The 14,108-nt window shown below is 43.8% G+C and overlaps 1 protein-coding gene across 2 annotated transcripts in view; it reads left to right on the top strand.

Annotated features, from left to right (window-relative positions):
• UCMA (upper zone of growth plate and cartilage matrix associated) overlaps positions 1-12,819 on the top strand; it is a 28,667-nt gene extending 15,848 nt beyond the window's left edge. For both annotated transcript variants that reach the window (XM_073650732.1, XM_073650731.1), the window contains one exon: positions 12,402-12,819. In XM_073650732.1, the coding sequence (XP_073506833.1) occupies positions 12,402-12,499 (98 nt within the window). In that variant the 3' untranslated portion in view covers positions 12,500-12,819. The remainder of the gene's footprint in view (positions 1-12,401) is intronic.
• Positions 12,820-14,108: the final 1,289 nt, after the last annotated feature.

The raw sequence follows: 14,108 nt of genomic DNA on the forward strand, positions 1-14,108 counted from the left end.
TGTCTTATCCATTCTGTTTTCAAATAGTTTTGTGGAACTAGCTATTTTGTGAATGTGTTACCAAACCTCTCTACCTTTTCCTAACCAACACAAATTTCCCACACAGTTACAGATGCTGTTTATGCTCCCATAGTTAAAAGGAATCTGTCGCCAAGCGTTTTCTGCCTCATCTGAGAGCAGCATGATGTAGGAAAAGAGACCCTGAATCCAACGATGTATCACTTAATTTGCTGTGTACAGCAGCTGTGACACAGTTTTTAGATTTAGCAATGCACCACAGCTGAGAAAGCTAACCCCGCCCACACCAGGCTCTGGTTGTACATTGTCTGTAGACATATGCTTTTTCGATGGGGCGTGGTCGGACTGCTTAGCATGAGGCAGCTAGTCTCAGCGATGATAATGTTCTGGTGATAAAACCTTCACTGCAAGTAAGCAACAGCACACAGTCTGATAAGTGACACGTCGCTGAAATCGGTGTTTTAACCCCTACCTTGGGTTGCCCCCAGATTACAAAGAAAAAAAAAAAATCTGCTGGCAGGTTCCCTGTTAGACTATGTTCACACATTGCATTTTTTTGTTCTGCAGCAAAACCTGCTCTTTTGGCAAGAAAGAAGCTGCATCAAAAAAATAGAAAAAGTCCTTACCGGTAATTCGGTTTCTAGAAGCCTTCCACGACAGCATTGGAGGATGTTGCCAACGCCCTATTGGGGGACAGGAACACAGAGAGATTAAAAGCCCCTCCCCACCGTCAGTCCCCAGTGTTTACCAAGATCACCTGGAAAAATGGTTACCTTATATGGAATCCATAGGGAGGGAAATTCATGCTGTCGTGGAAGGCTTCTAGAAACCGAATTACCGGTAAGGACTAATTCTATTTTCTCAATACACCTTCCACGACAGCATTGGAGGAATACCAACAATATTTCATTAGGAAAAGACAATAGCTTGTAGGACTTTCCTACCAAAGGCTAAATCCCTAGTGGATGATAAGTCTAATCTATAATGTTTAGAGAACGTATGAAGGGAAGACCATGTAGCTGCCCTGCAAATCTGCTCAGTAGAAGCGACCGCTCTTTCGGCCCATGAAGTTGATGTGGATCTGGTAGAATGAGCTTTTAAGGCAATTGGTGGATTCATCTGTTGATTGCTATAAGCTTCCCCAATTGCCTTTTTGATCCAGTTTGCTATAGTGGACTTAGCCGCCTTTCTTCCTTTGTTCTGCCCTGAGTGTTGTATAAATAGGTTTCCATCCAATCTCCAAGACTCAGTTTGTTGAAGATAATAAAGGACAGTTCTGCGGACATCTAGGAGGTGGAACTCTGCTTCCTTTGGATTGGAAGGATTCTGGCAGAAGGAGGGAAGGATGATTTCCTGGGAATGATGGAAGTCCGTAACTACCTTTGGGAGAAAGGAAGGGTCCAGGCGAAACGTAATCCTATCTTCGGTCACGTTCATGTAAGGTTCCCTGATAGAAAGGGCCTGAAGCTCTCCTACTCTCCGTGCAGAAGTGATGGCTACTAAGAAGGCAGTCTTATGAGAGAGAGTCTGTATTGAGCTAGAGGATAGAGGCTCAAAGGGAGAGAGGGTTAAACCCTTGAGTACCACATTTAGATCCCAGGATGGGACCTGAGACTGAATTTTTGGGTGAAGCCGGAGTGCTGAAGTTATGAATCTCTTGATCCACCTATGAGAGGCTAAATCTTGGTCGAATATGGAACTTAGGGCTGAAATCTGCACCTTAAGAGTGCTAGGTTTGAGACCCTATTCTAATCCACTCTGTAGAAAATCAAGGATCCGAGCAATGTTGGGGTGTGAGGTGTCAGGAATATCCGGAGCGTACCAAGATAGGAATTTTTTCCATATTTTGCCATATATCGCGTTGGTTACTGGTTTCATACTCTTTTGGAGAGTTTTTATAACTTCTTCCGAGAGACCTTTGCATCTTAAGATCTCGGCTTCAGTAACCAGGCTGCCAGGTTTAGCCACTGAGGATTGGGATGGAACAGGGGCCCTTGAGAGAGAAGATTGTTGACTTGTGGTAGTATTACCAGACCCTCTAGGCAAAGTTCTGTGATAGCCCCGAACCAAGGCCTTTTGGGCCAGAGAGGGGCCACCAGAATTGTTGCCACTCTCTCCATCCTGACTTTCTGGATGGTTCTTGCTATCAGCGGTATCGGAGGGAACGCATAGACCAGCCTGAAATGCCAGGGATGGGCTAATGCATCCAAATTCATGGCCTTGTCTTGTCTGTCCAAGGAAAAGAAGAGGGGAAGTTTTGTGTTTGACCGACTGGCAAAGAGATCTACCTCGGGGAGACCCCATTTGGCTACCAGCGACTGGAAGATCTTTCAGGTGAATTGCTGAAAGTGATAGGAGATGACGTTCTGCCCAAAAAAATATTCGGCCTGCTATCTGTTTTAGGCTGTGTACCTTCGTACCTCCTTGATGACGAAGGAAGGCAACTGTGGTCACGTTGTCCGAGAGAATCTTGATGTGAGAATCCTGGACTAAGTCGACTGCCGCTCTGAGCGTTCTTTCGACTGCCATTAGCTTCCTGAAATTGGAAGATTTTGCACTGATCTTTGGACTCCATCTGCCTTGAAAGGGAACCTGGGCCACCATAGCTCCCCAGCCTCGTAGACTGGCGTCGGTAGTTACTGTAATCAGAGGGTCCTGGGTCCAAGAAACCCCCCTCTGAAGATTTCGGGAGCTTAGCCACCAAAAAAGAGAAGTTTTTATCCGACCGGGGGTCCTGCACCGTTTGTTTAGTGAGTCCCTCTGTCTGTTCCAGGATCTCAGGATATGATCCTGGAGAGGCCTTGAGTGGGCCTGGGCCCACAACACCGACTGGATAAGGCTGTCATAGACCCCAATACAGACATTGTCGCTCTCAACATTGGATTCTCTTGGCGTCTGAAATTTGAGATTTTGGATCTGAGAGCTGTCTGATGCTCCAATGGTAGAAAGGACATCTGTTTGTTGGAGTCCAGAGATACACCTAGGAATTTTCTCCTTGATGAAGGGAAGAGTTCCGATTTTTCTAGGTTTGGAATCCAACCTAGAGACCGTATGGTTTTTAAGGTTATAGAGACGTGAAGATTGAGAGCTGCTATTGAGGGAGCGACAATCAACATGTCGTCCAAGTATGGAATTATGCACACGCCCTGTTTCTGGATGAGTGTGATGACTTCTGCCATGATCTTCGTAAACACCCGGGGTGCTGAAGAGATGCCGAAGGGCAGTACGTTGTATTGGTAGTGGACTGTTACATTGTCCCTAAGGACTGCAAACCGCAGGAACTTCCTGTGGGACTGATGAATCGGCACATGGTAGTATGCATCCTTTAAATCTATAGTTGCCATGACGAAGTCTTTCCCTATTAGGGGAATAGTTGACTTTATAGACTCCATCTTGAAACGTTGATATTTGATGTGATGGTTTAGGGACTTCAGATTGATTATGATGCGTGGGGTCCCTGATGGCTTCCGTATTAGGAATATTCTTGAGTAGTGACCCGTCCCCTCCTGACCAGGGGGAACTAGAGACACCACTCCCGAATCTAGAAGGTTTTTTAGGGCGACTGATAGGAGATCCTGGGCCCCCCGAGAGGGAAGGGACGTGACCCTCAGGATCTGAGGGGGGCGACTCTCGAATTCCAATAAAAGACCCTCCTCGATGGTATTGAGGATCCACTGGCAGGAAGATATTGCCTGCCACTGGGGAAAGAAATTCGAAAGCCGCCCCCCTTCACAGACCGAGTCATTGTTTGTTCTGTTGCTGGTGTTGTTGCTGGGGTACAATGATGTTGCGACCCTTGCCGCCTTTGGGATAGCTCAAACGCCCAGATTTTCCCTTTCCTCTGTACTGTGAGCGGTGACTTTGGGAAGGCCGAAAGGAACGTTTCTTAGCCTGTTTCTGTTCAGGAAGAGTTTTCTTCCTGTCCGAGGCCTTTTTCCAGGATTTCATCCAGGGCTGGGACAAATACATATTTTCCCTGGAATGGAATAGAACAGAGCTTGACCTTAGAGGTGACGTCCCCACTCCATGTCTTGAGCCATAGTGCACGACGAGCGGTATTGGACAGGACAGCTGCCCTAGCCGCGATACGGACTGACTCAGCCGAGGCGTCCGCTAAGAAACCTGTGGCTTTTTGAAGGAGAGGGATGGAGTCAAGTAGATCTGCCCTATCCTTCTTAGAAGCGGGGGCCTTTTCCTCCTAAGAAAAGGGGAGAGAAGGGGACCCATGTGAAATAGAAGGAGGGGAGATCTAGTGTCATCTCAAGGGAGGCCGAGATAACCCCATAGTGACCACCCAGGTACTACTCACTGTAGCCGAGGGCATGCTGGGCTCTGCAGATGCAGGGGTACAGGACCTATCACCTTCCATAGTGGGAATATGGTGGGAATAGCCTTACCTTTGGTGTCTTCAGGCGGGTTTTAAATAAAACCGTGCCTCCCAGCAAGGGACCACAGTCCCCTCCCCTTTCCGGTTACTTTAAAGGGCCAATCCAGGTTTGGTATGGGCCTTTGGTCCTTCATTCAGCGTCCCTCGTGGAACGCCGCCATGACATCACCTGCATGCGTGCGCCCAACCGCACACCAGTTCAGGAGCCTGGGATAGCGTTGGAATGCTCCGGCCGGAGCGGCAGGGCCGCGGCGACACCACTTCCGGTGTGTATGCGCGCGGCCACGTCACATGCGGGGGACGCCAGTGCGTGTGGCAACCGCGCTCCAGGAAAGGGGAGATGCCGGAGGGCGGAAGCGGCCTCCAGCATGAATGATCCCCCGGCTAGCTTTACTCTCAGTGGAGCGTAGGAAGCCAGGGTGGTCCCATCCAAGGGGGAGCAGCAAGGAGGGAGGAGGGAGCACCCCAACCGACCACTGCCCGGTACACAGGTATCGAAAAACACAGCGCTGCCCTGCCGGCCCGACAGCACTGCAAGATCTTTCCCTGCCCCAAGGGGGACAGGAAAACACTGGGGACTGACGGTGGGGAGGGGCTTTTAATCTCTCTGTGTTCCTGTCCCCCAATAAGGCGTGGACAACATCCTCCAATGCTGTCGTGGAAGGCGTATTGAGAAACACATGTTTTGGTGCATTTTTCAGGACCCCAAAGTTCAGCTTTGCTTCCACCACAGAAGCATGAACACAGGTCACCAATGCAAGACATATGTGAAACCATATTAACCAGAATTTCAAATGTAACAGTGGGGGAGATGAATTGTTCAGGAATAGTTTACCTGAGACACTGGCAGTGCAGTGAGTTTGTATGACACTATTTACTTTCACACTATGGTCTGCTATTCTGTTGCTCAGGGCAGTGTTCAATTCATTACCTCCCTGGGCTACAAGTATTGTTCAATCTCACATGTAGCTCAGCCATTATTTACACTGTACTAGTGTTGAGCGAGTATGTTCTGTTAACCTTTCGGCGAGTATGCTCAGGTCGAGTAGTTACAGCTGCTCGGTGTTATGTTTGAATCACTCCTGTGTGCATGATTTGCGACTGTTTGACAACTTTAATACATGTGAGGAATGTGTAAGAAATACATTCCTTACATGTTCTAAAGCTGTCAAACAGTCGCAAATCATGCACACGGGAGTGATTCAAACATAACACCGAGCAGCTGGAACTACTCGGTGCTCGGCCCAAGCATACTCGCCGAAAGGGTTAACAGAACATACTCGCTCAACACTACACTGTACCCATCACTAATTTAATTAAACTCTCCTAATACAAACTACCATCTCAGTGACCAAGACAAGATGCTAAAAATGACAAAAATAAATGTGTTTCACATACTTGTACTTGCTTATTTTCATTAAAAATGCAGCAAAACCTGATAGCTATGTTCACACTAGGTGTTTTTTTTCAGCATTTTTTCACTACCCATTACTTACAATGGGTGAAAAATGCTGAAAAAAGTGACTTGCTCTATTTTGCAAAAAAAAAATGCAAAGCACAAAATCCTGATAAAAAAAGAACCAAGATGTGTGCATGAGATTTCTGAAATCTCATAGACTTTGCTGGTACTGTAAAACACAGCTGAAATTTGCATAAAAAAAACAATATGTGTGAACAGCGCCTAAAGCTCTAACTTTTGTGCTATCTACATAGTATTGCCTCTCTCTGTGCAGACATTCAGTAGAAATGTTCCCCACATCGTAGTACTGTCTTTTATACGACGCCACCATTAATATATCCCTTTTGTGCAAATAAAATTGGATACTGATCTAACCCATTCCTAAGATAAGTATCAGTTTATTGGTTTGGCCCTCCACAATAGTCAGTTTCTCATGTGGCCCCTTGGGAAAATTAATTTCCCACCTCTGTCCTACAAGGATAAAGGTGAGATGTTATTGCATTCTGAAAAGCCATTGGCATTTCAAGGTTACTGATCAGTATTTAAGACAGATTGGAATTTTATTGTTATAACTAGCTTTTGCTGGTCCCTGTACAAGATATATTTTGTGCTTCCTATATTTTCAAGAAACTTACATTTATACTGATTTACTTCCATGGAATCTGTATTTAAAAGGCCAATTAAAATCTGTGATGTGGGGCATAACATGCCTAGACAGTCAAGTCATAAGCAAATACATGACGCCTGTGGACTTGTCTTTAAAAATATAAACCTGAATAAATTGCTTCTTGCTTTAATATTTACAGTATTCCACTTGCTCAACTTGTGACCTTCAAAAATAAAACGACAAAGGCAATTAAAGGAAGGCAAAATATAACTTTAATCATAGGGGGAACAGAAGGTAAATAAAAGGATTTTTGACATTCACTAAAATTTCTCTCGTAGTGGTCAAAGGAGGACACAGGAGACAATGGGCATACACTGCTACCACCAGGAGGCTGACAATAATATACCTAAAAGAAAAAACAGCTCCTCCTCAGTAGACTACACTCACCAACTGGCACCTACATACTTCGTTAGAGAGAAAGCAATATGAGAAGCAACATCAGCAAAGGAAAACCCAAACAAGAAGAAACACAAACACGCAACTAACAAGGCAAAAAAGTAGTGGGTGCTGTGTTCCACATTTGTTTAAGAAAAAAAAAAAAAAAAAAAAACTGCTGGCATTTTGGCGCCAGTTTTTTTTGCACTTACTATGGTATATATGTTCCCTGCTGCTAACCTCTCTTAAGCTATACACTTGAAGTGGACGGGACGTCCACGAAACGAGCCTGTTTTTAGCTTGTCAAAGGAATAAATCTATCACAAAAGGACTGGATCCTGTATAATCTAATTTAACGGAGGAGCGCGGAATTCATGGCACCTTTCATCATTCTTCTACATTGAAGGCTATGAGGACACAGAAGTCCATGGGATATCTAAAAGCAGTCTCAAGGAGTGGGGAAACAGAACGCAAGAACAAAAAAGGTAAAAAGGATAGTAAAAACAGATCTCTCAGGCAGTAACCTAGGTGACTGCTGCTTGTAGTGCCTTTCTACCCAGAATTGGTCAGCTGAAGGTGGGAACTCTGTAAAATTTTGAGAAAGTGTGGACAGAAGACCAAGTGGCAACCTTGCAGAGCTGCAGAACAAAAGCGCAATGGCAAATGACCCAGGAGACCCCCACTGCTCGGGTAGAAGGAGCTGTAACCTCGAGCAGGGGCACTCTGTTCTGCTATTCTAGAAGTGTATCGGGCAAAGGACAAATTCAGCGAGCAATGTCGGCCTCAGTCAGGGAAGCCTCTACAAGGACCTTCTGGAATGAAGTCTGAACTTCTGAATTTGGCAGTCACTGACAGGTAGTGACGCACTGCTCTGACAATGTTTAACTTGCAAAGGATGAGAGGGAGAAGGACAGAAGGAAAGCAAAACAATCACCCTCTTTAAGGTGGAAAGAAACTACCTTAGTAAGAAAAGAAGGTATTGGACCAACATTATCCAGAAGGACAAGGAACAGCGAGACTTGTCTGATGGAAGTGACTGCTGCAAATAAGGACACCTTACAATAGATCAAGAGTGGGGAGATATTTCTGATAGACTCAAAGGGAGAATATAGTATGGCATCAAGGACTAGTTTGAGCTCCTATGGATTCAAGGGGGGCCAATAACGAGGAACTGAATGGGCCACACCGTGATGAGAGGTCCTAACTAAGTTTGGAAGTCAGATTCTTCTGAAGGATAGAGAGCAGAAACCTGACAGAGAACTGAGAGCCAGGACCCAAGACCTGACTGCAAGAAAGCAAGGAGAATGAGAAAGGAGCAACATTGTTGGATTCATACCAATGAAAAAAGCCCTTTCAAGTACGATGGTAGAAACGTGTCGAAGAGGGCTTCCACACCTTAATCATGGTTTGAACAATCAGATTGGAGAAGCCTGAAGCCCTCAGAACTGCGGCTTCAACAGTCATGCCGTTGAATTGAGCAACCATGAATTTATATGGAAGAGGCAATCCAGGGAAAGTAGATCTGGATGATACTGAAGTCCCCAAAGAATGTCTGCAAGAACGTTAACTACTTCAGTGTATGAGCATCTAGACTAGTCCAGGGGAACATGCATGATGGGAACCCTTTCGGACTTGATTTTTTTTGAGCAACTTGGGTAGCATAGGCAGAGGAAGAAAATAAAAAGCAAGACAGAACTGGGACCATGGAATTACCAGAGTCGGAGGCGATTGCTGGAGGGTTGGGAGATCTGGACACAAACCAAAAGAACCTTGTGCTTTAGTCTGGCTGCCATCAGGTCGACATCTGGGAGTTCCTCCACCAAAAGGTAGATCTTGTGGAAGACAGCCAAGTGGAGAGACCCCTCTCCTGCAGCACTAAACTGCTTAGAAAATCCAAGGCTCAGTTGTACACTGTGGGAATATAGACTGCTGAGATTGCTGAAATTTTTTGTTCTGCTCAGGCAAGAATCCGGAGACTTCTGCCATGGCTAGACAAAGTACGCCGGGTTGGTGACATTACTGGACTGCATCCAGAAGCGTAGACCAGTTAGCTGGTCCTGCCAATGGAGAAGAGACAGACAAATGGTGCTGTGCTCCAGAACATTAATAGAAAGAAGAGCTTCATGATTCTTTGATCATCCCTGAACAGCGAACTTCTGGAATACCGCTCCGCAACAGAGAAATCTGGCATCCGTCATTACAATTTGCCTATGAATTGTAAGGAAAGTTCTGTTGAGATGAAAGAGGGGGGATCCAGCCTCCATACTAGAAACTGACGCTAGGGGAAACAAAAAAAAACAGATGATCCAGGGAGAAGATAATCTTATCCCAGTAAGAGAGGGGAGCAAGCTACAGGGACTTGGTATAGAACTGAGCACAGGAAATTGACTCAATGGCAGCCACCATCTTGCCCAGGACGGTCATGCAGCAGCGAAAGGGATATGGAGAGGGGCACCTCAGAGAGCAGATGCCTGTTGGGAGAGCGGACATCTTGTGTTCTGTGAGAAAAACCTTGGCAAGCGCAAATATTAATGAGACAAATAGGAAATGGAACTCAGACTTCAAAATGAAGAAACCTCTGTTGAGCTGGAAAGATAGGAATGTGAAAATAATGTAGGAATATGGAAATAAGTCTTGAATGTCTATGAAGGACAGAAATTCTCCGGGCTCCATGGTGGCTATGACGGAATGAAAAGACTACATCATGCCTAAGAACAAACAAGTATGACTATTCTGCTTCAGGAATAAGAGCTTTGAACAAAAACCTGTGAAGTGCTCTTGGATAGGAACCAGAACAATGATGCCTGATCAGAGAAGGGAGATTACTTGGAAAAAATGGATAGCAAGGAGGGAGACCGTGGAGGGCGAGAATTGAAAACCGAGTAGGCAACCACTCTGATCCAGACAGTTAGCTGAGGAGAACCATACATCCCAGAAGAGGAGTAGATGGCCACCCACCAGAGAGGGTTTTCCCTGTAGGTGTGTCCCATCATGCTGAGGGAAAACTTGCCTTTGAGTCTGGAGAATTGTCCAATAGGCCGCGTCGATGCCAAGATGAAGCTGGTTTGAACGAAGGTCTCTTCTTCTGAGGAATCGAAAGCCTCTCTTGGCAAATGCAGAACTGGTGAAAGGGACGAAACCGATGCAGTTTTCCGTCTGCAGGAGGAAAGTTTCAGTCAACGCTGAGAAAATGATGCTGTTCTGGGTAGATGCTTTAAAACGGTGACCAATGTCTGGGATACATGGATCAGTCTGGGCACTGATTGGGACCAAGTAACAGCCAAAGCTGGTGGGAGAACACTCTCTTGTCACAGGGTTCTCCTGAATTGAAGAAAGCAACGAAATCGGGCAAGTGCAAGCAACGCAGGTCGAGGTGGGTTTTATCCAAGAATTTGCACTTACATAGGATGTAGTTAAAAGGAGTGACCTGATGGGGTGGGGACTGGGCAAGCTAGTGTGTGCAGTTGTCTTTGGGAACAGAAATGGCAGGAGAGGAAAGAGACATCAGAAGGAATGAGCAGCTTATGCCAGGAGGGGAGAAAAACTCTGGGGATGCTGTAGTGTGTTTCCCTTGGGAGCAGACAGACCAGTATGCCAGGACCAGATAGGCTGAGGATCTAGTCTAGGGAGTGTTGGATGAAAGAGGATCTGTGTGCTGCAAGTCAGAAGCAGAGGATGGCTGCAATTCTGTCAGCAAGCATTCTGCGGGCTACTAACACTTGGCAGAGAACATGCTGAGGAATATGGCGGAGGCATGACCTGCTGGAGCCAGCTAAGCCACAATAGAAGCCGGGACCTGAATTAGAGACTGCTCCAGGAGGGACATGAGATCTGCATGCCATGGAATTTGAAAAGGGCAGGTGAGCAATGGGGGCCCTACAGGGAGGGCGTAAGGGTCCACAGGATAAGGGCAGAAAGAGACACACTGTTCTGAAGAGGCATGATTGACAAGAGAAGATATGATCTGACCCCTTGCTGGCTGTTTTATGTTGGGATTACATCGTGGCCATTCAACTCTGTTTTCCTATCTTTAAGGAAAGGAAACAGACTAGTCCAATATTGAAAAGATCACAGGTCTGGGTCTCAAACTTGTGTTTGCTTCCTATGTGACACGAAGCTAAACTGAATAGCTTTTGTGCCAGTAGGCTAGTGTTGCCTTCCCAGGACAACTTTTCTTTTAAAGTGTATTAGTGTCAGCAGCATACACCCGTGGTCTCCTGTGTCCCACAATGAGGAACCCCAAAAATTAACATACTGCATATATTGGGATTTCACTTATGATTCAGTTTCAGTGATATAAACATAAATTCGTACAATACTATGTAAAGGTTTAAAAAAAATAAAAAAAAGCAAATAAACCAGAAGGGACGATTCATCAAGATTCAAATTATGTACACCAGTATTCATGAAAGGACCAAGAGTGAAATGTGCATCTCAATGACTTTGGCACATCTTTCTCCACCAGCGCAAGGAATGTACTCCAACTATAGATTTAGGTACATTTCCGTTGTAACTTGTGACTTTTGTGAAATTGTAAATTATGATGAATTTGTCAGGGCTCACTCAGCCACGCAATTGCCGCTAAGCTGTGTTCACTTTTTAAAAAGAGGGCAGAGCTGGTGTAAAAATGCCAAGTTGCTAAATTTTTGGATAACTACAAGTTATGCAAAATATTTTGTGACATTTCAGTTACATGCCAGGTTTCTGCTACAAGCTGTTTGATGGTATTGCCATTTATGAGCTCAAACACACACGAAGGGCTTGTTTACAAGAGTGCACCTGGCCCAGTTTTCTGGTAATATCAACTACCCCACTTTTTTGCCATACTACCAAAGCCTGGATAGCAACACTTATTGATTAAATCATTGGACTACACAGCAACTTTGGCCACGATTCAAGTTGCACAGCAAATGCCAATGAGTTCACAATACAATCCATGGTGTTTGCAAGGGTACTGCAACCAGGACAAGCAAATATTTTTTTGTGACTTTGTCATGATGGCAGTACCCTTGGCGTCACAATGTGACTCCATTAACTTGTATTGCACTGAAATGTAGCCACGTCCTAGCAAACTTTGTCCACGTGACTTGTGTCGTGGCAAATTCACCATGTATCCCCAAGCCTAATTGAGATCTCTGTATCCAGATGTAAAGCGATGCATTTTACTTTGCAAAAAATACATCATTTTGTGTATAGATGTGCTTCAATGTCACTATTTGTTCAGTATTTAGATTTTTTTATATCCCTATTTTGTTAGCTTTAAACTTTTACACCTTGAAATTATGTACCAGGACTGTAAATGGTAATGAAAAGTAAAAATTTCTTTCTAACACAATTGTGAACCTACTTTTCTTATTCTAAATTCTTAAAATGTGTGCAGATAGATTTGATTATTGGCATCCAAGCTTACACTTTACATATACTTATGATTTAACTGACTATTTGCTCATACTGTAGAAAACATAACTCAATATCTTGTTGCCATTTGTCTACAGAACAAGAGGAGCGCACCCGTGAACAAGTTGAACAATGGCGCCAGTGGCATTATGATGGACTGTCTCCTTCCTATCTTTACCAACGTCAAAACATTTAAGATTTATAGAATTAATGTATATAGAACAATTTACAATTAATAACTCACTAATAAAGGTTCTGCTATAGCTCAGCAGTACTAGTAGCTGAAGACCATAGGTTGTATAATCTTTACTGGTTTATTTGCAGATGACTATTTGTTGCTTATATGCAGATTGTCTTGTTGTAAAATTTGTTTCTTCTCCAATGCTCTCTTGCAAGAAAACATTTGGTAAGTGTTAAAAAGCTTTCTGGTGTATTGTATTGAAACATAATAGGGGAAGACATAGTATATGTGTGTGGGTGTTTAGAAGTAATGTTTAAATGTAAAGAGTTAAAATAAAAGCCGTAAATACAAGGAATATCAGTGATTTGTTTCTACTGAATAGCAATAACCATAGTAACGTCTTACCTTAAGGCTAGGTGCAATGGAGAAAAAATAAAGTCTCCATCTTCTCCATTCTGTCAGTCGGAGGAAATCGGACTGCACTCAGATGTCATCCGAGTGCAGTCAGATGTTTTTCACACATGCATTGACTTGGATGGCTAAGTGCGATCCGAGTACAGGCTCAAACTCGGGCACATAGCAATTTTTTCCCTCAGACTTTGTACGAGACAAAAAAACTCCCAAAAACTGATGTGCACAGGCCCATATAACAGCATGGGGACAAATGCGGTCCGTAAAACCGATAGCACTCGTAGGGTTAATATGGCCATCTGCACGAACCAAAGACACATTTTAATCTTTTCATGTTACCTGTTAACATGCGGTTATACCATCAGAATATGGAAAAGTAAAAAAATGGGGGTCCATAAAAACAAAAACACAACCTCTCCCACAATAGTATTAGGTGCTCTTTGTTTCACCTATTCATACGAAAAAAATTAGCGATTCATATGAAACATTCTGTAAATGTGAGGCTTCTTTAATTTTTTGGAACTTGACATGACTTTTGGTAAATGTCTCAAATATTAATGAGATATCAAATCTAAACTGTCTATTTTTATTGAAACATTCTATAAATCAAATATTTACAAAAAGTGTAAAAAAAAAAAAAAAGTAGGGTAAACAAGTGTACAAGTTTATTGGTAACAGTTTTAAAGGCACCACATGTCTAGAACACACCAACATTTGCTGCGGTACAACAAACAATAAGCAGGACTATAGAAGTGATGATAATTCCAAGTATCTTTCAGGGAAAAAACCCACTGAATGGCCTGCCGTGCCTTTAGAACTGTGGAAGAGATTTTGACCATTAGACCACATTCAGTATTTTAGTGGGTGATAAATACAGAAGTGCTGATGTGTTTCTATTATACTTTTCCTCAGATTTTTCCTCACCTGGTTTTAGCTTACAGATACGGATGTAAAATACTGACCAAATACGGAACATGGCCGTAGCCTGAAATGCTCACACATGAAAGGAAGAGTTCATCATGCTGCATGTGCTAAATTTTAAGCTTACCATGAGAATAGTACAACAGAAATTTGGATTCATCTGACCATGCGGTATTTTTCCACCATTCGATCCAATTATTTTTCGTGTACTTCTGTCCAATGGATTATTTCACTTATACAAGTATATTTTTAAATACTGTTTGTATAGTTTTATTTTCAAATACTGGCCCAG

Source organism: Phyllobates terribilis, unplaced genomic scaffold (genome assembly GCF_046119375.1).
Source record: "Phyllobates terribilis strain yellow unplaced genomic scaffold, ASM4611937v1 Scaffold_11__3_contigs__length_659146591, whole genome shotgun sequence".
NCBI classification, from domain to species: Eukaryota; Metazoa; Chordata; class Amphibia; order Anura; family Dendrobatidae; genus Phyllobates; species Phyllobates terribilis.